The 26665-nt window shown below is 36.5% G+C and overlaps 7 protein-coding genes across 10 annotated transcripts in view; 3 read left to right on the top strand and 4 right to left on the bottom strand.

The window, feature by feature from the left end:
- The window catches only part of LOC112463050, a 7801-nt gene extending 1695 nt beyond the window's left edge, over positions 1-6106 (bottom strand). Inside the window, 9 exon segments of the mRNA XM_025029214.1 lie at positions 1-60; positions 3952-4190; positions 4424-4579; positions 4657-4755; positions 4890-4961; positions 5029-5036; positions 5257-5345; positions 5596-5744; positions 5915-6106. The exon segment at positions 1-60 is cut by the window's left edge and continues 17 nt beyond it. Coding sequence (XP_024884982.1) covers positions 1-60; positions 3952-4190; positions 4424-4579; positions 4657-4755; positions 4890-4961; positions 5029-5036; positions 5257-5345; positions 5596-5744; positions 5915-5965 — 923 coding nt within the window. The 5' untranslated portion in view covers positions 5966-6106.
- A 429-nt stretch (positions 6107-6535) lies between these two features.
- On the top strand, positions 6536-9967 carry LOC112463049 (derlin-2). The gene is made up of 6 exons (XM_025029213.1): positions 6536-6634; positions 7175-7240; positions 7432-7599; positions 7855-7977; positions 8266-8429; positions 8621-9967. The coding sequence occupies exons 1-6, from the start codon at positions 6536-6538 to the stop codon at positions 8721-8723; spliced, it is 723 nt and encodes a 240-aa protein (XP_024884981.1). The 3' UTR covers positions 8724-9967.
- Positions 9968-11073: 1106 nt separating this feature from the next.
- Positions 11074-14469, bottom strand: LOC112463048 (protein phosphatase PTC7 homolog). The gene is made up of 5 exons (XM_025029212.1): positions 13865-14469; positions 12323-12502; positions 12008-12206; positions 11608-11864; positions 11074-11276 (listed from the first exon to the last, which is right to left on the bottom strand). Exons 1-5 carry the CDS (start codon positions 14112-14114, stop codon positions 11227-11229), a joined length of 936 nt encoding a protein of 311 aa, XP_024884980.1. The 5' UTR covers positions 14115-14469; the 3' UTR covers positions 11074-11226.
- A 271-nt stretch (positions 14470-14740) lies between these two features.
- On the top strand, positions 14741-18871 carry LOC112463046 (golgin subfamily A member 4-like). Of its 2 annotated transcripts, none has more exons than XM_025029209.1 (13): positions 14741-14976; positions 15503-15993; positions 16094-16288; positions 16355-16495; positions 16580-16776; positions 16852-17014; positions 17099-17390; positions 17468-17700; positions 17787-17930; positions 18007-18171; positions 18235-18344; positions 18417-18531; positions 18675-18871. In XM_025029209.1, exons 2-13 carry the CDS (start codon positions 15667-15669, stop codon positions 18747-18749), a joined length of 2157 nt encoding a protein of 718 aa, XP_024884977.1. In that variant the 5' UTR covers positions 14741-14976; positions 15503-15666; the 3' UTR covers positions 18750-18871. The 2 variants fall into 2 exon arrangements, with proteins under 2 accessions (XP_024884977.1, XP_024884975.1); XM_025029207.1 differs by lacking the exon at positions 14741-14976 and adding an exon at positions 14995-15367.
- LOC112463047 lies at positions 18603-20017 on the bottom strand. 2 transcript variants are annotated; one of them, XM_025029210.1, is made up of 6 exons: positions 19738-20017; positions 19518-19650; positions 19327-19447; positions 19106-19235; positions 18884-18931; positions 18603-18765 (listed from the first exon to the last, which is right to left on the bottom strand). In XM_025029210.1, the coding sequence occupies exons 1-6, from the start codon at positions 19865-19867 to the stop codon at positions 18737-18739; spliced, it is 591 nt and encodes a 196-aa protein (XP_024884978.1). In that variant the 5' UTR covers positions 19868-20017; the 3' UTR covers positions 18603-18736. The 2 variants fall into 2 exon arrangements, with proteins under 2 accessions (XP_024884978.1, XP_024884979.1); XM_025029211.1 differs by having other exon boundaries at positions 18678-18765; positions 18857-18931.
- Positions 20018-20419: 402 nt separating this feature from the next.
- On the top strand, positions 20420-23088 carry LOC112463021 (GTP-binding protein 128up). The gene is made up of 8 exons (XM_025029177.1): positions 20420-20596; positions 20688-20853; positions 21052-21182; positions 21348-21587; positions 22066-22234; positions 22317-22446; positions 22530-22652; positions 22743-23088. The coding sequence occupies exons 1-8, from the start codon at positions 20555-20557 to the stop codon at positions 22843-22845; spliced, it is 1104 nt and encodes a 367-aa protein (XP_024884945.1). The 5' UTR covers positions 20420-20554; the 3' UTR covers positions 22846-23088.
- A 338-nt stretch (positions 23089-23426) lies between these two features.
- The window catches only part of LOC112463019 (centrosomal protein of 131 kDa-like), a 63909-nt gene continuing 60670 nt past the window's right edge, over positions 23427-26665 (bottom strand). Inside the window, exons 1-10 of one of the 2 annotated variants that reach the window (XM_025029172.1) lie at positions 26236-26627; positions 26011-26104; positions 25826-25898; positions 25299-25731; positions 24852-25069; positions 24533-24692; positions 24192-24448; positions 23938-24109; positions 23702-23865; positions 23427-23585 (exon numbers count right to left, since the gene is read on the bottom strand). In XM_025029172.1, coding sequence (XP_024884940.1) covers positions 23447-23585; positions 23702-23865; positions 23938-24109; positions 24192-24448; positions 24533-24692; positions 24852-25069; positions 25299-25731; positions 25826-25898; positions 26011-26104; positions 26236-26568 — 2043 coding nt within the window. In that variant the 5' untranslated portion in view covers positions 26569-26627 and the 3' untranslated portion in view covers positions 23427-23446. Of the gene's footprint in view, positions 23586-23701; positions 23866-23937; positions 24110-24191; positions 24449-24532; positions 24693-24851; positions 25070-25298; positions 25732-25825; positions 25899-26010; positions 26105-26235; positions 26628-26665 lie in introns of those variants that run through there. The other variant, XM_025029173.1, reaches the window with a different exon arrangement.

Below are 26665 nucleotides of genomic sequence, written 5' to 3'. Positions count from 1 at the left end.
TAGTCTTTCGTTCCTTCATAATCCTCTGACAAGGATTCTGAATATTTATTGCCAGGATTTCTAAAGAATAAATTTTCCGATCTATCGAAAACTTGCCTTGATGGAACGACAAGAGGATATTCTCTCGCAGGTTTGTCCTGAGAAAATATTTCTTGTGTATCTAAGGATTTCGGAGAATTATTAAGATAGTTTTTGAAAAGGAAATGTTTGCTCGTAGGCAATTCCTCCTGTCGAGGAAATCTTCTGTCGTTTCCGAAGAACATCAGATTTTGACTCAATGGAATGTTGTAGTCGCGTGCTTTATTCTGAGAAATTCCTTCTCGCACCAAGCGAGAATAAGGGGAATTTCGAAGCGGATTGATGGAAAAATCTCTCAGATTTGATTCTTGACGAGAATTCCTGAAACATTGTTGCAATTTTTTCGCTCATTAAATTTATAATAACATTCTTCAAATTTAAAAGTCATAACTTTTAATTTTTTATATTCTGTGATTAAATCTCTCTAAATTCTCTAAAATTCCAGACTTCTTAAATTTTTTTAATTAGAGACATTCTGGTTTGGTTTAAGTTTCTATCGTGCTTGATTCTGAGATTGGAAATTCAAGCCTTTAGATTTGTCAGCTGTTTCTATATTCTTACCATGGTAGCTGGGCGGTCAAGGCTTCTGGATAGTCTAGACTACACGAGGGACAGGATGCTCCTCTAGGAATCCTTCGAGACGATCCGCAAGTTAGGATCGCGCTCACGGACAAATAAAACAAATAGCGACGAGAAATTTGTCTCGACATACTTGAAAAATTCGAATACGGGAATCACGACGAGTCTTTATAAACTCGTATACGAAGGATGCAGCAAGGACACGTGATGCTGAAGAAAAATGTTTTCCGCATTACATCAGTCACTTCCTATATACATCCGTTAATTTTTAAGCGAATTGCTTGTTTGTTTAATTTCTTAATATTCACTTCCACATTTTCTTAATCTTCAGGCAAGATGCAGGTGACGACATAATATCGCAGAAGTCTTTAGACGTAGTGAAAGTACTTATACATTTTTTGAAAGAGCGTAAGTTTATTTCAGGCATCACAAATTTATGTATCGTAATGTTCTAACAAAATGTGATAATTCAACAATCATTATAATTCTGCGTAAAAGATGCTAGAGTGGAAGGACTATTTCGACGAGCAGGACGTTGTGACGTCCGACGGCATATCCTGAATTCTTTGAAGAAAGGCCATAAACCGCATTTTGAAGATTCGAATAATGCAGCTCTGGAATGCGCGGCGGCTTTACAAATTTTTCTCAGCCACTTAAAAAAACCGATTATGCCGCAGCATGTACAAGAATTGATCCTTGGTAAATATAACAAAAAAATGTTGTAATTGCAATTAAATTGTGTAAAAGAATAGCAATGAATATTCCTTATAATTGTAATTTACTTAGCGTTTAAAATGAAAACGCAGCGTAGAATGAAACGTTTATAAATTCAACGTCAGCGAAATGTCAGCAATTCGTTCTGGTGAATCGTACGATATCGTACGATAATTTACGATATCATAACGTCAAATCTAAAATTAAAATTTTTATGGCGAACAAATTTTTAATAACAGCTAATCTTTCTATATGTTTAATTATTAATAATAGATTTCCACTATTTTTTCAATTTTTAATATCATATATATTTTGAGAATTTTGTAATATATTCTATGAATATAAGTATATAGTTTAAAATAAATATCTCATTTATCGGATGATGTATGAGCAGCTGACAATCCAGGCGTGGAAGATCAAGTTATCGCGCAAGATGCTTTAGGACTTATTAGACAGGATGTCGGAGGTCGACATGGCGAGCTCCTGACCCATGTCTTGGATCTTTTAAGGCATTTAACTCTCTCAGGACCTCCATCCGAATGTTCCGAATTGCGTGGATCTCCATTACCTGTTGCGCTTTTACCAGTGTTTTTTAATTTATCCGTAATAATATATGATTTGTAATTGCTCAATACTAAAAGACATTTTAAATCAACTTATTTTGTAGAAAAAATGTTTCTTATACAATTCATAGAATTACCCTTTTTAATATTGAGAATTTTGCTTACACATATTAATCCTTCAATATTTTCTTCTTCATTCAAAATGAAAAAAGTTACGCATTTAAATCCAATTTATTCTGGCCTTACTTTGCAGCCTGGTGACTTGATAAGATGGAAACAAGTGGCAGCCAGATTCAGCGAATTAATTACGGAAGCCGCCGCGCAACTCCGTCGCGATGAACAACATAGCATTCCTACAGAAACCATAAATTCCACAACGAGTTACACCGATGTAAGAAATCTCTTTATTGGAAAAGCAACTAAAAACCCAATTAAAAATTAATATTTTCTTAGCTTAACTTTGAATCATGCTTACTTTAGTGTAATTGTTTTAGTTTTAAAGTAGTTTTTTGTGAACTAACATAACTGCACACTATCATCCATTATTCGTTTTTTAGACAGCCTCGACCTTACCAGAGGAATCTGAAGAATTAACGAGATGGCAAGAGTTTTCGTTATTGTATCCTATCGTGCGACTTAGAGATCATTGTAATATTTGTAAGATATTATTAATTGATATTTTTATTTTGTTAGTACATAAATATATCCATTATTATTTTATTATTCATATTCATTATTATTTTAATCTGTTTCTTATTAGTGAACTTTGGTAGCAGTATCAATGATTCGGTAAAGCGTGTGCTAACGTTTGCTAACGATTCAATAAAATTTTGCTGATAGGTCATGTTGGCGAGATGGCACGTGTTCTTATTACACCGTTACAACGCCCAGTCGTTGGCAGGTTACATCCGGCAATTGCTAATCCTAATTAAAAATTTGATAATCAAACAAATGTGCAAATTATTTTTAGATGAAAATTACTGTATTTATATCGTTGCAATTTTGTCTATGTAAATTGACTGAATTGTATCTTAATTAAAATATTACGTCTACGTGTACTGCCAGTAAATAGTAATGATTATCAATCTAATTAAAATTAATAAATTGTACCTGATAAACTGTAATAATGAAGATATATTTATTTAAACAAGTAAGGAATTATTTGCAAACACATATATTTTCATATATTTACCAGTGCCTCTATACATCGAAATGCAAATAAAAATTTCATACATTGTAAATAAATTACATTATAGAATTTTATACGATAAAAATAATTTATTACTAATGCGCGAGCAAAATATAAGTGAAACTTATTCACATATACAAGGTGTGACCAGAGTGTGCTTCATGATTTAAATTTCAAAATTTAACTGTACGTCATTTTGTGGAACAGCTTAGACCAGCGTTTTTTAGGCATTCCTAAAATTTAACTGTGTAATCGCACATAGAGTACGATATTTTCAACTTTTTCTATAATACGAAAGTACGTAAAAATCGTTTCACGGCAAGCCTACATATGGAAAGTGTATGGAGCTACACCTATGTATATGTATACAGGACATTCCAAAAAATGCAGCAATCAATTAGAGACATATTCCTTTGGTAAAAACAATAATGATATTACTCTTACATAAAATTAAGAGTTCAGAACGTTGATAATCTTTTTATTCTCCTCCAGGTTTTTCTTTCACAAAAAAACTGACTACTTAAAACTAGATTAATGATAACAAATTGTTATTAGCTTTACTTACATTTTCTAAAATTACTTTTTTTTTACATTTTCAGGAGAATTGCACAAGTTTTTACTTCAATAAAACCACCAATTAAGCTACTAATGTAAAATTCATTTAAAGAATATGTCATGACCGATTTGCGCATTCTCTGAGACAGGTGAAAGACGGGCACGAGCAATAGAGAATGCCATTCATTTCTTTCGCATAATGTTAATCAATGAGACAAACAACTGCTGCCACAGAACCTGGAATCGATTGTTGCTACGACTAATTGTGGCTACGACCAAGAAAACCACGATCGTTGTGTTGGTGATTTCGGCGTGGTTGGCATAGACGAGGACGGTGTAGCGGTTGTCTGTTTCAAATTCTCATCAAGTTGATTTTTTAGCCTGACCTTTTCGTTTGTTTCGGCTTGCATCTTTTGTTCATATTGCCGTACATCTTCCAGAGTCATGTCATACCACTCGTCGATCCAAGCGAAAGCCTGTCTGTGACCCAGCAGTAGAATATCTCTTATACACTGAAACCATAGATAATGGAGTCAACCAACGTTTATAATAAATAAATGTGCTTTTATTGGCTAAAGTCTTTAGTTCTTTGAATATTGTATATAATCTCTATACAAGAAATCGAATTATTTTGTATCGCTCGTTAAATGCTTTCTGAACAATCACGATGCTATTTATGTAATTGTCGAAAAAAAATATTATTGAGATGTAAAACACAGGCGAATGGTTAATTAGACAAGCTTACTCTATGAATAAAATCTTCCACTCGCGTTTGCATGCCCCAGACTTCGAACGAGGCGTGAACCAATTTGTACGAGCACATTATGGGTTGCGTTGTGTCCCTCCAACCTTCAACCAGAGGACCACGGCCCGTTCTTTTCGATTGGAAGTACTTTGGGTCCTGTTACGATTAAGGTATTTCAATTAAGCGAAAATCTAACGTTAAAAATTAAACGTAAGTGAATGTTGTAAACATACTTCCTCCTCTTTGTAATGTTTCGCAGAGATTTCATCATATGCAATATCCACAAAATCTATCTCTCGGTGAATTAATTCAATGGGCGACAGTCCTAAGCACTACAAATCAATAATAATAAAATCATCGTCATCATTATTATATTAATTACATTTTTCATTATTACATAAAAAAGTATACGATAACGAAACGTGCAGTGAAGCGAGCGTGATGTATATAATAATAAGCTATTTACATTTTCTGTGGAGCCATTGTTGTCCTCATACCGTGTGTTTATCGCTATGTGGAACTTTGGTATAAATGAACACTGAAAAAAGAGAAATTCAGGAATAACAGAAAATTTTATGGTAATACTCGTGCTAAATGTTACTCACAGTGTATTCTGCAGTCACCAGGAACGAACAAACATGCAAGAAAACAAAAATATAATACAACAAAAGGGTTTTGATTCTCTTTGATGAAAAAAAAAATACAATATTTCAAGATTATCATATTTATCAGTGCTAAGTCAGACTACTTCCCAGACTACTTCCAATTTCCAAAAGTATGAAATTAATAAAAGACCAATTACGATTACGCTATACAAATAAAATAGAATATACCTGTGATAGTAAAAGGATAATAGTTCCACGCTTTTTCCGTCACATAAAATATTCGCGGTAGGATGGACTGGATCCAGTAAGGTAGTTTACTGCAAGGAAAACAAGACGTGCAATGTTTGTTTTAGGAGATCAAGCCATTATAAAATACTATAACACCTATTATAGGCTGTGGTCCACTTAACATACTGCAAATGCTTCGAAGCATTTCTCTTCTCCTTTCTTTCAGGGAAGAAAGAAGGAGAAGAAAAACGCTTCAAAGCATTTGTAGCATCAAATGGACTACAGCTTGATACTGTATGCACTTCAGGCGTTAAGTATATTTAAGAATACAAGACTTACCTGGACAAATGGATTCTCTTTTCAGTATATTGGCCCTTCCCGTGAACAGGATCCTCGCAGACGGCGTTTTCCACCACTTCCACTCCCTCGTCGTTATCGGACTGTTCATGACTGTGTCTGGCGATCATGTATAGCTGGCCGATGCGGTACTATACAAAAGCGAATTGATCGATTACCGCAAAGTAATTCTTACGAAAAATCGCCTCTCAAGAAAAAATCGGCAGACGGGGCAACGAATATCGTCAGACGAACGGACAAATACCCTCGTCCATCGAATAAATAATTAAATAAGCGATCGAGCGTAACGCGCGAAGGTTACCTCTTCCGTGGTGAGCGGCATGGAAATGCGGTACTCCTTCGTGAGAACCATTTTCAATTACTCCGATTGTTTTCGATCGTAGCGTGGCGAGATTGACCGGCTCCGGTTTACGTGCGTTCACTCGCTGGAGTTGCCGTCGTCGACCTCGGTCGATTCTCCGCGTCCGAGAGCCGACGTTTACGTGGGATAAACAATCCGCGCGACGGCGTGGTGAAGTTCGCCGTTTCGCGCGGCGTGATCGATGGGCGCCAGTTCGGCAACCTGGCGGCGAAAAAGTCACAGCTCGGCGGCGGGGATTGGACGGGGCGACGGTAGTGACGGACGACGGACGTGACGGTACGATTCCCCCAGGCGCGCGCGTTCGCCGACAGTTTCACGTGTTACGTGTATGTACGAGGCACTACGAGGGCGATATCGCGGTGCGGAGTGCGGAGGACTGCGGACGGACACGACACGGCAGAATATCGCGTCGCGGTTCACGATGTGCAGGTAACAGTTTGCCGCGCATCGGGGTGCGACATGCGATGGTGAAGCGGGCAGGACTGGGGAGCGGCGTGTGTGCAGCTGCGAGGTCTCGGTGCGAAGGAAGCAGGAACACGGGCGTGAGATCGCCGACAATCGATGCCAATGGCCTACGAAGCGTTATGGCACGAGTACATGCAGATGCCCGTGGTGACGCGGGCTTACACGACAGCCTGTGTCATCACGACCCTCGCCGTGGTAGCTATCTTACCGATCTTGTTTTTTTTTCCACCCTCTTACTCCCTTTCCCACCCCTTCCGCACCCTCTCGACCGCGTCGTCGCCGTCGGTCTCTGGACGCGCGGGTCTTATCGTCGGATCTTATCTTTTTCCCTTATCCTCAAATTCCTCGGATTTTCGAGTCTTTCTCACCTCTCACGAGCATTTAAGGCTGCGCTCCACTTGACGCTACAAATACTTTGGAGCAATTTTCTTCTCCTTCTTTCTTCATTGAAAGAAAAGAGAAGAGGAATGCTTCGATGCATTTGTATACCGTCAAGTGGACCGTAGCCCAAGTTTATTGTATTTATAAGATCATTTAAGTCTCACGCTTGAGCACAGTCGATGACTTGGTTCATATTGTTCCGTTGCTTCCTTAGTAATTGTATAAAAGTGATATTACACAGAAAGAAGCCTAATGATAATGGGGAATAATTTTAATTAAATTAATAACTGACTCGATTGAGCGTACAAGATATATATTTGTTTGCCGATGATGTAATTAATTTAAATGTTTCAGCAATTAGACTTGGTATCCCCGTTTCAACTGTATTTCAATCCTATTCTCATTGTGGAGCAGTACCAGGTACGGAAGTTCAAATATGCAAATATCTATGCAAAGTACTTTGTTATATAAGATGGTTCAAAAGTCATTACCGTCATTGAAAGAACATTTATACATGTAGACTTGCACTTTTTTTCGTCATCTATCAAGTGTCGCGACAACTCACAATACAACTGTAAGCTTCTTTACAGTATAGCGTTGAATTATTTCAGATATGGCGATTGATAACAACATTCCTGTTCTTCGGAAATGTTGGGTTCAACCTATTATTCAATATGATCTTCACATATCGATATTGCCGCATGTTGGAGGAAGGGTCTTTCCGCAGGAGAACAGCTGATTTTGTGATGATGTTCATCTTCGGCGGAATATGCATGATCGTATCCTTGACAAAATGTCAATTGTTATAATTTTAATAACAGTTATAATTATGGCAATGTTCTATTATCAATTGTAACGTTAATATTCTATTGATAATTAAATTAATAACAATTATAATTAACAGCTCTGAATAATAATGTTTATAATTATAATAATAAATAATTAGAATTAATTATTAACGTTGCTATATTCAAAGGGTATAATATTGTTCTTATTGAGAACATTTTTGTCATTATTTCTTAACTTATTCATAGAGTTTTGCATTCTTCGTCAATTTGCTGTTCCTGGGGCATGCATTCACGATAATGCTGGTGTACGTGTGGTCACGACGAAATCCTTTTGTTAGGATGAACTTCTTCGGACTTTTGAACTTCCAAGTAGGACCAATTTAAAGAGATGAACACACGACTTTAATATTATCTTTGTTTTATTACTATTGCAATTTACAGTCTATTCTTTTTAGCTAGATTTCTTGCACCGTTTATCTTTTTTTTTTCTCTCTATGTTGGAAAAAAAGAGAAAAAAATTAACGGTGCAAAAGTTTAGGTAAAAAGAACATACCTTATGTTGGAATCAACTGCTGCATCATTATTGTGGCTTGTATCATGTGACAATCGTCACGTGACGAATCACGCGATGATTACTGATGACTTTGATTTTTTCAGGCTCCGTATTTACCGTGGGTGCTGTTAGGCTTCTCTGTACTGCTTGGCAATACGATATGGGTCGATCTTGTAGGAATGGCTGTAGGGCATATTTACTATTTTGCGGAGGATGTATTTCCCCGGTTAAGAGGCGGTTTCCGAATTCTGAAAACCCCGCAAATACTGTACGTATATAACTCTTACTTATCTTTTTTATTTAAAACTGAAATTAAGATGGAAATTATTGTTATTTAAAATCAATTGAATTATTTCAATAGTTCACTTGTGGAGGAGTGTCTTAAAATTGGGTGATGATGAGCAAACGCTAGATTATCGATGAAAGAGATAATATATAATATTCTTCTCTTTTTCTCAGTAAGACTTTGTTTGACGCACATCCTGAGGATCCAGATTATACGCCACCGCCGGAAGATCGGCCGGGCGGCTTTAATTGGGGACAGGAAGCCAACGTGCAATAATCGAAAAATTCAGCATTCTCTTCCTAATGCTGTTTCTTATGTCAAATTGCCCAAGGACATTGCGGAAACGCGCGTGTCCATTGTCCCTTTAGAATAATCCACAATTTAGTGCCCGGATTTGTATGCAAAGATGTATAATGAGACACGTAAAGTATAATGTACAGAGTGTATAAGAGACCGATCGATTCTGTTTTATTAAAGATCTTCCAAAATGTCTAAAGCTTATTTTTTTAAGCGAAAATTCGGACCATCTAATTAAAGATGATATCAAAGGCGATTGATGATTAGCCTGTAATAATAATCAAATTGTCGTCAAGAAAAAGCCAACTTTGAACTTTTCAAAGAATTTGTAGACAAGAGAAAGCACGCGCGAGTACTTATACACTCTGCATATAAACGAAAAAACTACGCGCTTAACATCAGAAATCCTGTTATTGATTTCCTTAAATTCCACTTGCACATTTATGTGTTTTTTTTATGCTCATTTTTGCGTACAGAATCCGGTTTCTATTGATAATAACTGGAAGCCAAGCGTTGCGCTTCTAGCACTATCAGAAAATATGGATTAAATTGCTTTATTTAAAGTACAAGGCATTGCGAATGTATATTTTGTTTTTCAAACACACAATGATTTTCCAACAAGTTTGAAATGAGTTTAAAATTGTAAAAAAATTAGTAATTTTAGTTGGTATTAGGTAATATTAGTGTAAGCTGTTTATATACGCGATTCTACTGTCGTATATAATAGCTTATTTCATCCTAAATATATTGTAGCGAGTAAAAAGTTTTAGTAATAAGATTATTAAAATTTTCGCAGATTTATATCTGCGGACTTCAGAATCATCCGATTCGATAGAAATAGCATTTTTATGCACGCGAGTGTAACTGAATTGGCATTCCGAGGGTTAAACCCGTTTGTGGTGAACTTCCGGTTCAGCACGGGGGTTGTAATTTTTCACTCGCAAATTAATTAAATTTAATGTATCGAGAATGTCACTTTTGTAAGATATTTGCGATCGGTGGTAATTTTGTGATACACTAACCGTGCTCATTGTTCTTGCAAATATCGATGAGAGAGAGAGAGAGAGAGAGAGAATGCCATTGTGCAAGGGAGACTATTTTAAAGTGTACTAAAGCATTTATTTATATTTATTATCGTAGCGAAGTGTAATCTAGGCAACATCTACAAAGTACAAATCGTTAAATATAAACTAAAGAAATAATATATATATACATACACTTCCCACACTTTGTTCATATGTGTATATTGTGTACTATATGAATATAACGGAGACTTGCATTAATCATAATTAATAACCGTTACTTTTTTTATCGTGAAGACGATAGAAGGGTACTGTTTTTTTTTTTAAGGTTAATCTATTAGTTAATTATCATTGAAGCAAAATTTTGAGTTTTATTTCTTAAATTTTTTAATAATAATTCGGATTTTTAAAAGCAAACGTTGAGTTTTAGCATCTTTAGATTTTTATTTTTTTTTCGTTTGAAAAAGAGACATCACTTTTAGTCAAGTATGATTAATAACCAGCTTGAATGTAAATTTTTCTGTGATTCTCATAAGCGCTTTGTACAATGATATCCTAAGCTAAACAGATGTGAATTTTTTAACATACCTCTAAATGTTGTGCAAATTTATTTTACAGTGTACTGATTTAGACAAGAAATTTGAACTCCCACGTGATTACGAGGAATAATTAATTGTTGTTTTAATCGTGATTTTAGATCCTTGGGTTTTGAGTCCTTTAAAATTTTTATAAATCTTTTTGAATACCACAGATTTGTATCTATAGCATTTTAATTTTTTAGATTTGCACATATTTATCTTCTCTTATATCTTTGGCTTCCAGGATCATAGGATGCTTCTTCTTTGCACGATATTCCTTGCATTCTTGTAGCTCGATTAATACTTAATATATTAAATTTATAATTCTAATGTGGATGTTGCGATTTTTAAGTGGGTTTTTACATCATTAATCTTGAAATTTCTGGTCGTTTCCTAACATTGTCATTTTGATACAGTTAACGACGATAACATCTTTGATTGGTTCCTGTTAGGAGGCGTTTGTATTAACTCTTTCAGTATCTCATTAAGTGTATAGAAACCATATTTTCTTGTTAATCTTGATTTCTTCGGTCTTTAAATATTTTTTTACTTTTAGATGTAAATGCATACACTTAAAGAAAGTGACAAATTTACCAAAAGTGGACGTGCGAAATATGGCACGTAGATGCTGAAAGGGTGAATCAACAAGCACATCCGCAATCGCCAAAGAGTACGTTAATAATTATCAAGAGCTGTAAAGAATTGAATAATAATGAGTAGAATAAGAAGTGATTTTACAAAACCATTTATTTCGATTTAAATAATAAATGATTAGCGTAATAGGATTAATATGATGTATAACTAAATACATATACGCAATGACATGGACTATAATACAATGATCATCAGGGCTCTATTGTACACTTGTTCCTTATTGTTTTATCATATCGCCACTGTTGCTAAAAGCACCGTGATATCATCTGGTTTACCACCTGGAAAGTTCAAAATCTACTTTTGCACGTTCTTTCGTCAAATCTCCTTAATTTAAACTTTTTGTTCTTTTAATTCAAGCAAAATCAATAAAGGAACATTTTCAATTAACATTTAATTTTTTCTATAAAAGAAAAGAAATAAAAAATTGCATCATATTAGGAATTTATCTTATGATTACTTATCTTTTTTTTTTACATAAGTAATCATAAGATAAATTTCTAATATGATGTAATTGAGATATTTTTATATAAAGCGATTTTTTTTATATCCAGAAACCGTTGCTGCTTGAAATACAGCGTAAATAATTAGTAGTGTCTTTCTTTTACATACCTATTGCATCGATCCCATTCTCTCGGGCATTTTGAGCAAACGGAGACATAAAGGCGCCATCAAACGCCAAACGACGCGCCATCCACGCTATCGTGTTAGCGACGCATTGTATTTTCGTGGGGTCTCTCTCGCCCTCAATCTTACGCATCTCGGTGACTAGCAACTGGTCAGGCACATTGTCGAATACCCCGTCGGTTGCCAGAAGGATTACATCGCCGTCCTCAACCCCGAAACTCGAAGTGTCAGCGGATTCTGGACTGAATAGGAAAAAAGAACGTAATTATTCATAATTAATTTTCATGAGGATTGTGGTATCGTGATATAAATATTAATATGTGCAGTTACAGAAATACACAGAGATAAGCAGAATAGATAAATCGCTGCATAAAAAATAATCTACCTGTCACGAAGTACTAGATCAGAATGTCCCGGAGGTGGCAGCGACAATTGGAAGGGAGTATTGAAGTAATGTTGTTGCTCCGAAGACCGATGTACCACCTCTCCCCGTCGTACAACTACGAAGCCGCTATCTCCTATATTGGCTGCGTAAATGCAGCTCGTCTCTTTATTAAGAACTATCACACACGCGGTGCTGCTACCTGTACACCAAAGAAATTTAATTAATATCAGAAAAAATCTTGAGACACAACATTTCCAAATAATTTTGATTTATCTCTAATTTTTTTTTACCCACGATTAAAGGGACAACACTCACCTAATATTGGTTGTTTATTTTCTAACAATTCATAGTAACTACGTGCTAATAAGCCAGCTGGTTCTGTAGGTGTGAATCTGCCCATGGAGACTAGCCTCTCACACGTCCTCATTAGGAAATTAGAAAACTCTCCTGGATCGATTCCATAATGTCGCCATCCCCCCACACCATCAGCCACACCTGAAACATTAAAAGGTAATTAGTACCTGTATAAGGCAATTGTCTAAATAACTGCCAGTCAAGTTTACATTCTCAAATATGTACTTAAAAAATTCAAGGTTTGTCTTGAAAAATAAATATTCGAATTACAATTAATTACAATTAATTTAAAAGTAGAGAATCTACATATTAACAATTATCTATAACATAAAATTATTATCTTTAAATTATTTTGTGAATAATTTAAGTGAACAATGTATGCCAATAAGGTACAATAATAATTTATGCACTTAGATTACAGACATAATTAATTAAATAGGTATTTTATGCTTGTTAAATGTATGAACGTTCAACATTACTTCAGATAGTTAACCTGGAGTAAAAATTGTGTAATATTATTTATTTCTCTTAGTTATTGTGTCCGTATTTAAAGCTGTGTGATTAAACTTTTATATTTAAAATAAAGCTATATAGTATACACAATGTTCATAAGTTAAAGGAAAGAAGGCAAAAAATTAATACATATAAAATGTATAAAAAGAATTAATAATTTAAAATCTCTTAAAGTTCTTAAATCTTCAGTCACACTTGCTGCATTTGAAGTAAAGCCTTTAAAAGCTCAAGCTTTGGGATGGAAAAAAAGGAGGACAAAAACTGTAGGAGAGTGTAGAAAGCGCAGCAGAAAGTTCAGTCAAACACCACACGCGATGAGAAGACGATACATCTTCTGAAAGATAGTTTTACGGTGAATTTGGAGTTCTATTCTTTTTGACCGCGGTTTTCCCATTTTTTCCTTTTTACAATCTTTTCCTCATTTTTTTCCAAAATTCTCTTCCTTTGTTTGCTCCAAATGCATACACTTTATTTCTTTTAAGTGTAGCAAGCGTAAAATTAAGAATAGCAGATCTTTTCCTGCTAAGAATTTACTTGGAATTTAAATTGTTTGTTCGGTGATTTAAACATTCCACATTGTCCACCAGTAAACCGTTGCTTGTTGTCATTTTAGAGAAAAAAAAGTAAATTTTTTTCAACCGTACGATATAAAACTGAAACGGGCATAATCGAGATAAAAAAAATTATAAGAAAATATAGAAATTAGTTAAAGGAAGCAGATCTCTTCAGTCCCAGCTGATAGAAGCTTCTGAAAGACGTCTAAAGGACGTCCGAAAAATTATGTCGTCTTTTAGACGTCTTTGTGATGCCTTTTAGAACTTTTTGCTATGCTAGCTGGGGCCGACTCTGTTTCAGGCTTTTGGACAGGGATTCCGGAACAAGAAAGGGACAAGAATCTTGAAATGGGGCGGCTAGGAAAGAGCAAAGCCCCAGCACGCGCGAGGCGATCGCGAGGCGTACTCCCCGCGGGAGTCGCCGGGAGTCGCCCACCTATGACTTCGGCCGTCCTGAATCTGGCAGTGAACCAAGCGTCGTCGCCGAACTGGCCCCTGCGTATCCGGCTCCGGGCAAAGTCCTTGGGGAAACCGCACACGGCGGAGACGAGCGAGGTCTCGCGGCGCCTGGTGCTCGCGACGGCCGCGCTCGGCTGCTGCTCGCCGCCGCACGCGGTGCTATAGCTCGCGATGCCGTTCCAGAGCGCGCGCGACAGCAATCGTCCAGTCCAGTAGATGGATTGCATCGCGGTATTGGCTCGCGATATACTGTCACCGCTCACGACGACGACGACGACGACGATGATGATAGCAACGACGACAACGTGGAGTACCGTGCGATCAGCACCAGTGGAGTCGGCAGCATCACGACGCGCATTCCTTTTGCTCGTTCCGTTTCGCTTCCTGGGCCCCAATTATCTCGCCGACTCACAGCCGTCTCGGCACCATCCTCTCTCTCTTTCTCACTCTTTTTCACGCGCTCTGTCAGGACTCAAGACCCGCGGCCGAGGAACCACGAGGAATCGTGCGACGCGAAACTGTCCACGATCGTCCCCGCGCTTATCGTTCATTCACCACACTCAGGAGGCACGGACTGGCAGTCACGGGCCACGGGAAAAGGTTCGGTGAATCGACTTGGTGCGCGGTCACGTGGCGCGCTGGCGTCGGACTCCGGTTAGACTTCGGCCTTTATGTTCTTTAGGCTCGCCCTAAGCCGGCTCCATACGGCGCACGTACAATTACATATGTTACATACGTGTGTATGAACTTCATACGACCAAATACCAATCTGCGGCGACCAGGTGACAAATCGTCATACTGGACAACGAGAAGGTGCTTTCTCGAAAGAAAAAATAATAATGAATGTATTCTCTCGACGGCTGACTTAGAAAAGCCTCCTAGGATCTCATTATTTTCTTGAATATAATTAGGGCGCGGCAGAGGGAGGAGCGGAGGAGAAATCTATGGAGACACATTGAAATGCTTTCGGTCGATAATTGATTTGTCACTTAGCGAGATTAAAATAGCCAGCAGTCTATGTTAGATAAATGTGTGCATAGTGCATAGCTGTGTTATCTCTTTCACAATGCACTTCCCGAAGCCGCTACAGTGGGTCCTATTGCTGAACTGACTGCGCCAGTTCAGAGTTTATCTTTTGCCTTCCAATGAGTGAAAAAGATAAACTCTGAACTAGTGCAGCCAGTTCAACAATAGAAAACAGACCCTTGATATGTGACACATCTTTATTATTAAGTCGATTGCTATTGTTATGCGGCTAGAATAATAATTGGCATGGCCCTGCGAGTGGCACAAGCTGAATTGTAATCAATTGTAATATATTTCACCGTATTTTACGACCGACCGAAATTGTGTCGCGCGAATGCGACGAAAATGGTAGATATGGTGGAGGATATGGACAGCTTGGACGACAAGCTGTTCAGTAATGCATTTAGGAGAAATCCAACCGCTGAAAACGGCAAAAAGAGAATTACGTTTGCAGGTTTAATTAAAGCACATTAATACGTATTTTATAAGTGACGTCCAAGCCGCACATTTGAAGAAACGTTTAACAGAGTTTTCATAGCTTTCTCGTATTCTTATGTATTTAGATTATTTCATTATTTCTTGCTTATAGATGAGGACGATCCACTAGCTAGTTTGCTAGCTGATAAGGAAGATTTGCCCTCGAGCCAAAAGAATCCAGTAGCGGTAAAAGATAAGCGAAGTATAATAGATGACTTGTTTAATAAAAGAATTTCCAACGAGTCGTTGTCGAGCTCAAAGCCGGACGGAAAGGAAATGGGCTCGACGTCTGCGTCAAACACCACGGGAATTGAGAGGCCAAAAGCATCGGATGACAAAGCAAAAAAGTTATCGTTGATGCAAGATTTGTTTGGAGATACGTCGCAGTTGAAAGAGTCAATTAGTAAGAAGTCTGTACAGCTGGAACTGGAAGTGACACAGCCCACAGCCGAGGTTTCTAAGACACAATCGCAGCATTCGACGTATGCGCCAACGGCTTTTGGAACGAGAGAACCCCGCAGAGGCAAAAGAACCTCAGAGATAATCAACGATCCTCTAGGATTGTTCTCCTTGGGCGCAACGTCAAATCAAGCTGAGCAAAATGTGAATATAAATTCAAAATAGGCTTGTATATTTAACACGGTCTGATAATATTTTATTTTGCTTGGTATTCATGCTTAATAATTTTGTTCTAATTTCAAAGACGACAGAGAGACGTACAGCATCTGCAGATCTTAGCAGACAGAAATTGGAAACTAAAGACTATTTACCAGATTGGTTGGAACCTAAAAAAAACCTGGAAGATAAAAGCGATGATATTCAGGATAGAGTAACGCCTACCGAAGAATTGTTCATCAGCAAGCACAGAAGATCCAGCTCTGATAAAATTATTCGAGGGGTAAGCAGCAATACTGATATGTAATATAAAAATGGTTTTATTTTTTTTTTTAATTATTCATTGCAGGTGGCAAACGTACCACAAGAGGATAATACAATGGTAGCTGAATCACTGCCACACGAAAAAGAAAGATCATCAAAATCATCAGGAAGTCAAAAAGAGATCAATGAATACGAGAAACAGGAAGTTGAAGAAAATTATTCTAAAGTAAGCCTTGAAGTCGTTTTTAAAAAGGAATTATATATCATTATGGTATTGCAATCGAAATTTATATTCAATCTTCTGATGTAGTCCAACACAATGGCTGTTCCAATTACTAATGTAAATACAAATTCGGAAAATGTGCATAGTAGCTTAATTTCCAAGAACATGGGCTATGAAAGTGCAATTCGTAAATTAGAATTAGAGAAGTCTCATCTGTCAGTGACGTTACATAGCTTAAATGAAAAGTATGAAAATGAGATAACGATTCTAGATGAATCATATAAGTAAGTAGGATTTTTATCAAATTAAAATATCGACGATTTTTTCCCAAAAATTATTCATACAATTTTGTTCCTAAGGCGACAAATAGGATTCTTACAAGAAAGAACGGATACATTGGAAAAGAGAATGCAGCAAGAACTTGAGTGTTTAGAGGCAGATTATGAGGCAAAGATTGAAAAGCTGAAAAATGAAAAAGTACAAATCGAGACATTTTACAAGGAAGAATTGCAGAATTTAAAGGTATAAGATGGTTCAGTATTTTAAAATTGTCAATGGTTATACTGTTACAATTAATATTAGTTTTAATTAATTAATTTTATTTAGAAGGAACACGGGCAAGTTATAGAAGAAATTTATGAACGCCACTCTCAAAATATAAGACTGTTGCAGAAAGAGCATTTCGATACGATAGAAAGTATATTAAAAATGAGAGAGGTGGAGAATTTAGCTATGACAACCATAGCGACCCACAAGACTGACCTGCCAAACTTGTTACAAAAAGCTGATTTTATTGTAGAGAATATTAAAAATGTGCAAGAAAAGACTGATCAAAGGGACGACCAAAGTATAAAGTTAAGAGAATATTATTTAAAAAATCAAGAGGAAGATGTGCAAAGTATGTTCAAGATGCTGTTAGGTAAATAATTTTAAATAATTTGTAGTTTTATTCACTTTTGTACAATATTATTACAGTACAAAATATGGAAGTGAAGAAGCAACAGAAATTACTGGAACAAGAACATGAGAAAATAATGAAAGTAGCAGACAGATTGGATTCGCACGTTACGCAATTAATGTTCGAGTTAGAGAAAAAGAGCGCTATGCTCAATCAGGCATTGGAAACACTACAAAAAAGGGAGCAATCTTTGTCACACGAAAAAGAATTGTTTGAAGAAAAAGTACAATGGGAGCGTAATCATTTACAGGTAATTATCTAGTATTGATAATTGATATCTGTATGAATATGTATTATGATGTATCTGAATGTGTATTATCTACGATATATTATAAGGCTATGAAAGAATCTTGGTTTAACGAACAAGAGAAACAACTGAAGGCTTTAACAAAGGAGAAAGAAGTGATCGCGGCTAAAAAGAAGCAATATGAAGTTTTAAGGACAATAAAAAGTAATTCGGATAATATTACGAAGATAGAGGTAAATTAAATGGATAAATCTCTATGAAGTAAATATATATTAGAGAAATAAATAAATAAAAAATATTGTTTTACAGTCGGCAGCTGCAATAAAAGCAGCACAAGATGCCACTATACTCGCGAATCAGGAACGACTGAAATGGCAAGAAAAAATTAAATATCTCGAAGTGCAACAGCAGGCCTTAGAGGAAAGGGAATACCGGCTCTTAGCACGCGCCCAAGATCTCGAGAGTTTTACACAGGTAATGATTATCAAATGTACATGTGATTTAAACAGACGGTAATTAATATAATTAATTATCTAGATAGCATTTGCGAAAAATGAAGAAGCCATTAAAGCACTGAGAGACGTTCATCACATCGATAAAGCTAAATTCAATCCTTATGGCAAATTTGAAAATATCAATTTGGCAAGGTAACATGATACAATTGAAGCCGTTTTAATAGTGGAAAAAATTAATATGCTTGAATTTTGAATTTTTTTTAGTGAAAAATTGGCTTTGGATAAATTGAAAAGAAGTACAAATACCCCGTACAACTACATAGACAAGCGAACATTATCTAATCAGCAACGCGAGTTTCAAGTTACTACTCATTTTACAGTAAGAGGAAAATAAATATGAAACATATAATAATAATAAACTTCATTATTTTGAATTATTCTATACATTAATATTTTACATATATATATATATATATATTTTTACACAATTGTTTTATATATTTATACACAATTGTTTTTCAGGAAGTCGTTGATCCTCAATTAGTAATGTTGAAGTTGAACCTGGACGATCAATTAGATAATATTCAATATACATGACTGCCATGAAGTTTTGCTACACAACAAGCAAATGCATATTATATACTTTTTGCATGAACACTGTTTAGTATTTTATATATTTCAAATAACAGACAATAAACATTCACATATTTATTACGTAACAGTTGAATCACCATTGACGCTATCCGTTGAATCACCAACAGTTAAACTTGTACTCTCATCTGTAAATAATAACCTTCAGTCACTATATATCCTATTGTTATAATTGTTATATTTCAAATAGATATATTTCTTCCTCTTGTTATTATTTAATGCTTTATATTATCATTTCAATGTTCAATAAACAGCAAACGCACTACTATTAAAAGTATTGAAAAGTCAAAATCAAATATTACCTTCAATATTATCGTTATTATCCAAGATATATTCTTGGAGCGTTACTACATTTTCTTTCAAGGTTTCCAGCTGAGCAATACTGCATCTTGTTTGATATAATTTGCTTCCTACAGCTTCTGTGCACGTTGTCTAAAAGACAGATTACAAAGTATAGATATACTTGCTTAAGGATTCTCCATTTTATATCTCCAATGCTTGAATAACTTCCCATATTTCTTACCACAGCTTGAATCAACTTTAAAGGATCCACGTTATCCTCCTTATCGTTAGTGAGAGCTTTGTGAAGATCTCCTACGTTATTCAATAATTGAATCGCATCGGTGAACATTGTCGCCACGTTTCTGAAACAACACGTCAATGTCTCATAGTCTCAAGAAAGAAAATAGAAGATTCATATACTGTGATACATACTCTGCAAAATCGTGTGGCACAGGCAAGCCTGAGACGTCATTCGTAGTGTTTACCATTTTTTGTATAGAATGCTTGTGCGACGTAATCGTACTGAAATGTTTTGCAATGTTCTCCTTGCATTGTTCCCTGTCCTCTGTGAACAATGGGGACATTTACGCATTTAATTGCGACGATTCTCGACTGAGAATGGAACAATTAATTCCAATTAGGCAGAACTCACTTCTCAAGTCTTGCAATTCCTTCAGCAACTTCTCGTACTCGTTGGTCTCCGTGTCAAGACGGTCCAATTCGCGTTGTTTAGCGAGCCTTTTCTGCTGCATAACCTTTATAAAATGTTCTACGTCCTCCATGTCCAACAGATCACGCGCTAACGGGCACGAAAAATATTCTGAAAAGTCTATCGTAATATTTAATAGAAATTTCGAAAACCACTCCCGAAACGTCCCTCGATTTCATTTCAACAAGTTTTCAAACAAACTTCCATGCACATCTGTAGTATAAAAACGCAGGATAGGCAACTACTGAATTATCGCATTTCCCAATCCTACAGGAAATCGATCTTTTCCCCTAGGACGGAAGCGTGAAAAGTGAAAAGAATCGTCTTATCAACACTCTGCGCTGATTGGTTGGTTCTAAAAGTAAGAGCCAATCACGTTCGACTGCTACTCAGCAGCTGAACGCGCCCAATGGCCGCGTTCAGCAGACACAAATGTTGAGTTCGCCTTATCAACGCTCTGCGCTGATTGGTTGGTTCTAAAAGTAAGAGCCAATCACATTCGACTGCGACTCAGCGGCTTGCTGCCGAACGCGACCATTGTTGCTGGACTAAACTGGATTTGCGTGTTTGAGCTGTTCGGTTTCTCATCTAGAGTTCTAAACAACAATGCACGATCCGTGGACTGTCATGGCGGAATTAACATATATATTCGCGCACGTGTAGCGTGCCCGGTTACGTTGCACTTTGTTGCAATTCTAATAATGTGACAGGAGGCCTCGGCCGGGCAATTCGTTCGACATCATTTTGAACAGATCCCAAAATGAGCACGATCTTGGAAAAAATCGCCTCGATCGAGGCCGAGGTAATCACCGCTCCGTGTTATGCCGCGTATACGCGATTCACGAATATATTTTTCGCGGCATTATCGCAACACCGTGCGTCTCCTCTTCCAGATGGCCCGCACCCAGAAGAACAAGGCGACCTCCGGGCATCTGGGTCTGCTGAAGGCGAAACTAGCCAAGCTTAGACGCGAGCTGATCACCCCGAAGGGCGGCGGCGGGGGTGGCGAGCAAGGTTTCGAGGTCGCCAAGACCGGTGACGCTCGTATCGGCTTCGTCGGTGCGTCCCTCTCAATTATATCGACAAATAATGACAGACAATATGTTGACAGATAACAGTCTCGATGTTCCTTGATCTGTTTGTAGCATGTGTGTGTGAGACTTTTTAAAATATGATAAAATCCTTATTGATTATGTTATACACGACATTCTTATGTTTCATTCTACGCACGATTTTACCTGATAATTAAATTTTCAGGTTTCCCTTCCGTGGGAAAGTCCACCCTGCTGTCCACACTTGCCGGTGTGTACTCCGAAGTAGCCGAATACGAGTTCACAACCCTCACAACTGTCCCTGGTTGCATAAAGTATAAAGGTGCAAAAATACAGGTAAATCCATTTCCCCAATGGATACGGTTTGTTATATATTTTGTGCATCTGGTGATCGACCTTTTGTATCAGTATTTTTTGTCTTGAATATTTCTCAGTTTAAATTGAAATTAACTGTATGTGGCAGTAAAATCGAGTAAGATTGTAACAGAATGCATCTTGCAGCTGTTAGATCTTCCAGGTATTATAGAAGGCGCAAAAGACGGCAAGGGACGCGGACGACAAGTCATTGCTGTGGCACGAACATGCAGTTTGATCTTCATCGTCCTGGACGTGCTCAAACCGCTCGGGCACAAGCGGCTGATCGAGCACGAATTGGAAGGTTTTGGTCTGCGACTGAACAAACAGCCACCAAATATAACTTTTAAGAAGAAGGACAAGGGTGGTATCAATTTACAAACAATGGTAAGAAAATGATCGAGAATAACCGATTGATAATTGAAGTAATTTATTGTACCCGAATTGACCTTTTTGTAAAATGAGGTATAAGGGAAAGGTACCAATACCCGAACATGTACCTATATCCGAACACCTTTATTATTTATAAGTATAACGCGAATTAAAATCAAAGATGAAAGTATTTTTTCTTGTAGTTTGAAACTTCAGTTATAATATCCAAACGTTTATTTTCATAAATTTATATTTTTTTAAAGGTATCCAGACACAGATACGTGTTCAGGTATTGGTACATTTCCTATGCTTAAGTGTTCGGGTATTGGTACCTTTCCCTTACATGGGATGAGAGTTGAAATCGAACCTACAATCCGTCGACTAAAGAGTCGACCGTTCTCACGTGAAATCGTGCGTTCCCGAGTAACCGATTAGTGTTGATACTTGATACAGCGTCAAATATTGAAATTAAAAATTATTACGATTGTTTCAGTGCCCGCAAACTGAACTGGATTTCGATACGGTAAAAATGATCTTGTCAGAATATAAAATTAGCAACGCGGACATCACGCTAAGGTACGACGCCACTTCAGACGACTTGATTGACGTTATAGAAGGGAATCGCGTTTATGTCCCTTGCATTTACCTCTTGAATAAAATAGGTAATTGTGTGATAATAAACATCATAAGTTCATAAGTGTATTATAATAAGAAACATCGATAAATAAGAATGCTCTCTCGTAGATCAAATAAGCATAGAAGAACTAGATGTTATTTATAAAATTCCACACTGCGTGCCGATCTCAGCCCATCACAAATGGAACTTCGACGATCTGCTGGAGAAGATGTGGGACTACCTACAACTTGTTAGAATGTAAGTTTACAATTTAAATTGTTGTATAAACTAATTTATAAAATTCTATTAAAACGACATATAATTTTCATTTTTTGTAACAGTTACACGAAACCGAAGGGACAACTCCCAGACTATAACGCACCCGTAGTATTAAATACCGAAAGGCGAACTGTTGAAGATTTCTGTAACAAGCTTCACAGATCGATTGCGAAAGAATTTAAATAGTAAGTTTTTCGTATTTTATTTTTTATAATTTTTGAAAAATGATTGTTATTTGCTCGTTGCTGGATATTAGCAAATCGGTCATGTTGCAGCGCGTTAGTATGGGGCTCATCGGTAAAACACCAACCTCAGAAAGTAGGGAAGGACCATCTTCTTTGTGACGAGGATGTTGTGCAAATTGTGAAAAAAGTGTGATGTTTTTCTTGTCGTTTCTTGGCAGCACAAATAAACTTAATGAGATTAATGATATCAGGTTTGTAAAAAGATTATTGCATTTTAATTGAATATAATGGATATATTATATACGTACATATAATATATATATTTAAATCGCTATTATATTTGATTGATGATGAGAAAACATGCAAATGTAACATAAATAATGAAGAACTGTGGTAAATCTTTGCAACATTATAAATACATTTGGTTTTATATGTGAAATTGTGTATAAAACACAATCTCGAGATTTATATTTTATACCTATCATTTAAGCTTTCTTGAATGGGTATATAATATACGATATAAAAAAAATCTCAAATTATACATTTTTTATTTTGTATACTCGTATGAACGGAAATAATCCTTTTCCCATATAAAATATCCATATAAATTAAGCAAAATATTAAAGATACGAATTATCGATATGATTTATTTCGTATATAACGTCATATTTCGTAACATATATAATTCATGGCAAATAATTCGTGTTTTAAAAATGGAAAAAATATTTCTATAGTAAAAATTAATTTATCCTTACATATACACATACATATATATACATGCAATCATAAATTATTTACAAAGTTTTCAAAATATATTCCTTTCTTTGTTGGTCCAGTAATTTTTCCAAGTGTTCGCATCTTGAATTAGCGTCACCAAGTTTTTTATTGAGATTCTTTATAATTAAAACCTTTTGAGTGACTATAAATTTTATTCTAAAACAAAGCGTCATATTCATTGAGTCTACAATATTTGTTGCGATGTATTACAATAATTTATGATATCGATTTATGCATTAATCTTTTATGCGTTATCAGACATTAATCTTTACCTGCTATGCAATTGTGCCATAAGTTGATCTCTGTTAACGTTATTCTGTGTTATTTCTTGATAAAGCGATGCGATTTTATCTTCCAACTCTCTTTTTTCCGTCTCAATTTCCTTCCTTGCTATCTTTTTTGCATCGTCTCTCTCTGTAGTCAACCTTACAATCGTCTATAAATCGACAAATTGCAAATTAATCATAGTAATGATACGTAATCAATTGGTTATTTTCATAAAATTTACCTCATTCATATTATTGAGATTGGATATGCATTCTTTTAATTTGTTTTCTGTTTTTCCAAACTGAATTTCTGTACATTTGAATCTTTCTTCCAATAATAGTAATTTATTTTTATAAATACCCTCGCTTTTAATTGCGGCTTGCAATTTTGCATCGTAATCTTCTTTCATTAGTCTGAAAATGATTTCGACAATTGAATTGTGACAATTTTCTTAATACTTCTATGCTTAATTGGGAAGATACGTTATAAACTTACTCCAATTTATTATCGAAACTTTGCTGCAGTTTAGCTTGCATTTCACGAGATTCTTTTTCCAGTCTAACTATAGCGAGCTCTATCTGCTTGTCTCTCTCCTTTTGACAATTGTTACGAATTGCAGTCTCCGCTTTTGTGAAAGTCACGCTTTGTTCTTTTTTATAATTATCCGCCCACGCGAGCCATTCTTTTCTCAAGGATTCCTCGCAATTCCTCTTAGCAATTTCGTGTTGCTCTTTTAATCTTTCCGTTTCTTTCTGCAGAAAAAAGTTAAGTAATTATATAAATTATTGTTAAATGATTGTTTCTTGTCAACAGTGAAGAATATTTTTAAAACCGACCTGAAAATGTAATTCCGTTTGTTGTATCATCACGCTTGTTTTCCGGTCGCGTTTCTTTTGCTCTGCAACGAGCATCGATTTCTCTCTTTCGAAATGCTCCACGAATGTCTTTTGTTGCGTCTGAAAATGCGCTTCTTGCTCTTCCAGGTTTTCTTTGTACCTAATCAATATCACTTATGATTTATATAGACTTAATTAAAATTAATTTATTAACAATTAATTGTTATTAATTTTTTGGCGAAGTAAATGTCTTATTCGGATTAATTTATTAATTAAAATTATATTAAGATTGATACACGTTGTGCAGGATTTACGATACCTAGCCGCCAATATATCTTTCTCCTTGGCCAACATTTTCTCATGGCTGTCTGTCAACTCGATTCGCAATTGCTCCAGCTGCTGATTCGACCTACGCATCGCGCGCAATTCCGTATCTTGTAACTCCTTTATATGCGTGCGTCTTAACTCCTGTATCTCCTGTTGATGTTGCTCCATCATATTGTGCAATTCTGGCTCCAGCCCTTTTATTGTCATTTCCTACGATATCAATAATCTCCGTGTAGTATTTAATTATTTATTGCGCCGTGTAACTTCATTATACTATATATAACATTTTGTCTGTAATGTCAGTTACCTGTCAGATCTCTTTGCTCATCCCCCCTGCCTAAAGATATTATTTTCCAGAATTGAATTTGTAATTTGAGACTCGAGAAGTGCGCTCTTGAATTATATTTTCTAATAATAATCGACATAAATTAACGATTACCTTGATTTTTGATGTTTTCATCTCCAGCCATCGTTCACGCCGGATCTTCTCGGACGCTGCCATGTTCTCCTTCGCGCGTTGCAACTCGACGGCGTGTCTCTCGCTAATTACTTTCAAGTCTCGCTGGATCTTCTGTTCCATCTCTTTAATTTGTCGCGCCAGGGAGTCGCATTTCTCCGTGAGATCCGCCTTCTCGGCGAGCAGTTGTTCGATAAACTTCTGATGGCGTTTCACGATCGTCCGGTACTTGTTCTCCAACTCCTTCGTCCTGACAACGTGATGGCGTTTCTGCGACGTCATTTTATCGCACGCCGCCTTGCGCTCGGACTTTAATTGATTTTTCAAACACTCTATCGTCGCGTTTTTCTCCTCGATTTGTAATATCGCGGTCTCTAAATCGTCCCGTTGACAGCTGAGGTTCTGCACTTCGTACCTGCGGGAGGAGAAACGTTTTACATAATTTTTATCCGTTTTCTTCTTTCACGCGCGATACACTTCGCTTACGAGATATTAGAGGAAGTCCCCACCTACTAGGATTTTGGCAGGACGAGATTACAATTGTTGCATTATTGGCAGCTACGTCACTCTCCGGCGTATCTTCTGCAATAAAGATTGTAACATTACACAAATTTTTTTTTAACAAATAAAATAAGTGAAACCCTAAATTTTTTAAGTATAATTTTAACGATGCTAGTTCATTAAATCTTAGTACCATTTTCTAGCGTCCCTAAGAAGGACATTATATCATCGTAAGTTGTTGCAATTGACCCACATTTGTCTGTGGCAACATCTTTCTCCGGTTCGATCTGCGCTCAATTACAATTTGATTTTTAATAACGGAGCGAAGTTATCGCGCTTATGAATATCGATATAATCCCTGAATAAATCAGACTTTATTCTCAAAGATAAACTTAAAGTTGAACTTTTTATTTCTTACTTGTCCCGAGTACTTGCGCATTGCTGGCTCGAGATCGACATCGTATTTTACATCGACGGCCAGTAAATCCATTCGATTGCATTCCGCGATTTCAATATTGCTATCTTTTTCCAATTTGTTCATCATGTTGCACAACTGTTCGAACGAGCGAGACGGCTCGATCAGGTTCTGATTGAAATCACGCTTTTTCTCGCGTAAATTCTTCGCTGCCATGTCCGTTTGATATATTTGCCTACGGGAAAATATGTAAACGGGGTATACCGAGCTGGTCGACAAACTTACGTGCATTGACGTGCAGATGCATTTATTTAAGCGCCGCTCGTCGATCGCCATGGCGATGCACGTGTTGTAAACAAGGGTGAATCAGGTGAATGGGTTCTCTTTAGGGCCCGAGCAGAGAATAGCTGACGTATAATTTCAAGACAATGTT

This window comes from Temnothorax curvispinosus, unplaced genomic scaffold (genome assembly GCF_003070985.1).
Source record: "Temnothorax curvispinosus isolate PA1 unplaced genomic scaffold, ASM307098v1 QBEX01012990.1, whole genome shotgun sequence".
Taxonomy (NCBI): domain Eukaryota; kingdom Metazoa; phylum Arthropoda; class Insecta; order Hymenoptera; family Formicidae; genus Temnothorax; species Temnothorax curvispinosus.
Note: the sequence above shows the minus strand (reverse complement) of the source record. Positions and strands in the feature narration are given on the sequence as shown.

Excerpts from the sequence above, each read along its gene's own strand:
- LOC112463046 (XM_025029207.1), top strand. The coding sequence starts at position 15,259 with ATGGTAGATATGGTGGAGGATATGGACAGCTTGGACGACAAGCTGTTC. Across the intron at positions 15,368-15,502 it reads AAAGAGAATTACGTTTGCAG|ATGAGGACGATCCACTAGCT; the intron begins GTTTAATTAAAG and ends TCTTGCTTATAG. Across the intron at positions 17,391-17,467 it reads TCAAGAGGAAGATGTGCAAA|TACAAAATATGGAAGTGAAG; the intron begins GTATGTTCAAGA and ends ATATTATTACAG.
- LOC112463049 (XM_025029213.1), top strand. The coding sequence starts at position 6,536 with ATGCCAATGGCCTACGAAGCGTTATGGCACGAGTACATGCAGATGCCC. Across the intron at positions 7,600-7,854 it reads TCGGCGGAATATGCATGATC|AGTTTTGCATTCTTCGTCAA; the intron begins GTATCCTTGACA and ends ACTTATTCATAG. Across the intron at positions 8,430-8,620 it reads CTGAAAACCCCGCAAATACT|TAAGACTTTGTTTGACGCAC; the intron begins GTACGTATATAA and ends TCTTTTTCTCAG.
- LOC112463048 (XM_025029212.1), bottom strand. The coding sequence starts at position 14,114 with ATGCAATCCATCTACTGGACTGGACGATTGCTGTCGCGCGCGCTCTGG. Across the intron at positions 12,207-12,322 it reads AAATAAACAACCAATATTAG|GTAGCAGCACCGCGTGTGTG; the intron begins GTGAGTGTTGTC and ends TTTGGTGTACAG. Across the intron at positions 11,865-12,007 it reads GATCTAGTACTTCGTGACAG|TCCAGAATCCGCTGACACTT; the intron begins GTAGATTATTTT and ends TTTCCTATTCAG.
- LOC112463047 (XM_025029210.1), bottom strand. The coding sequence starts at position 19,867 with ATGGAGGACGTAGAACATTTTATAAAGGTTATGCAGCAGAAAAGGCTC. Across the intron at positions 19,651-19,737 it reads GGAATTGCAAGACTTGAGAA|AGGACAGGGAACAATGCAAG; the intron begins GTGAGTTCTGCC and ends CATTGTTCACAG. Across the intron at positions 19,448-19,517 it reads GTGCCACACGATTTTGCAGA|AAACGTGGCGACAATGTTCA; the intron begins GTATGTATCACA and ends GTGTTGTTTCAG.
- LOC112463021 (XM_025029177.1), top strand. The coding sequence starts at position 20,555 with ATGAGCACGATCTTGGAAAAAATCGCCTCGATCGAGGCCGAG. Across the intron at positions 20,597-20,687 it reads TCGCCTCGATCGAGGCCGAG|ATGGCCCGCACCCAGAAGAA; the intron begins GTAATCACCGCT and ends CTCCTCTTCCAG. Across the intron at positions 22,447-22,529 it reads TACCTACAACTTGTTAGAAT|TTACACGAAACCGAAGGGAC; the intron begins GTAAGTTTACAA and ends TTTTTGTAACAG.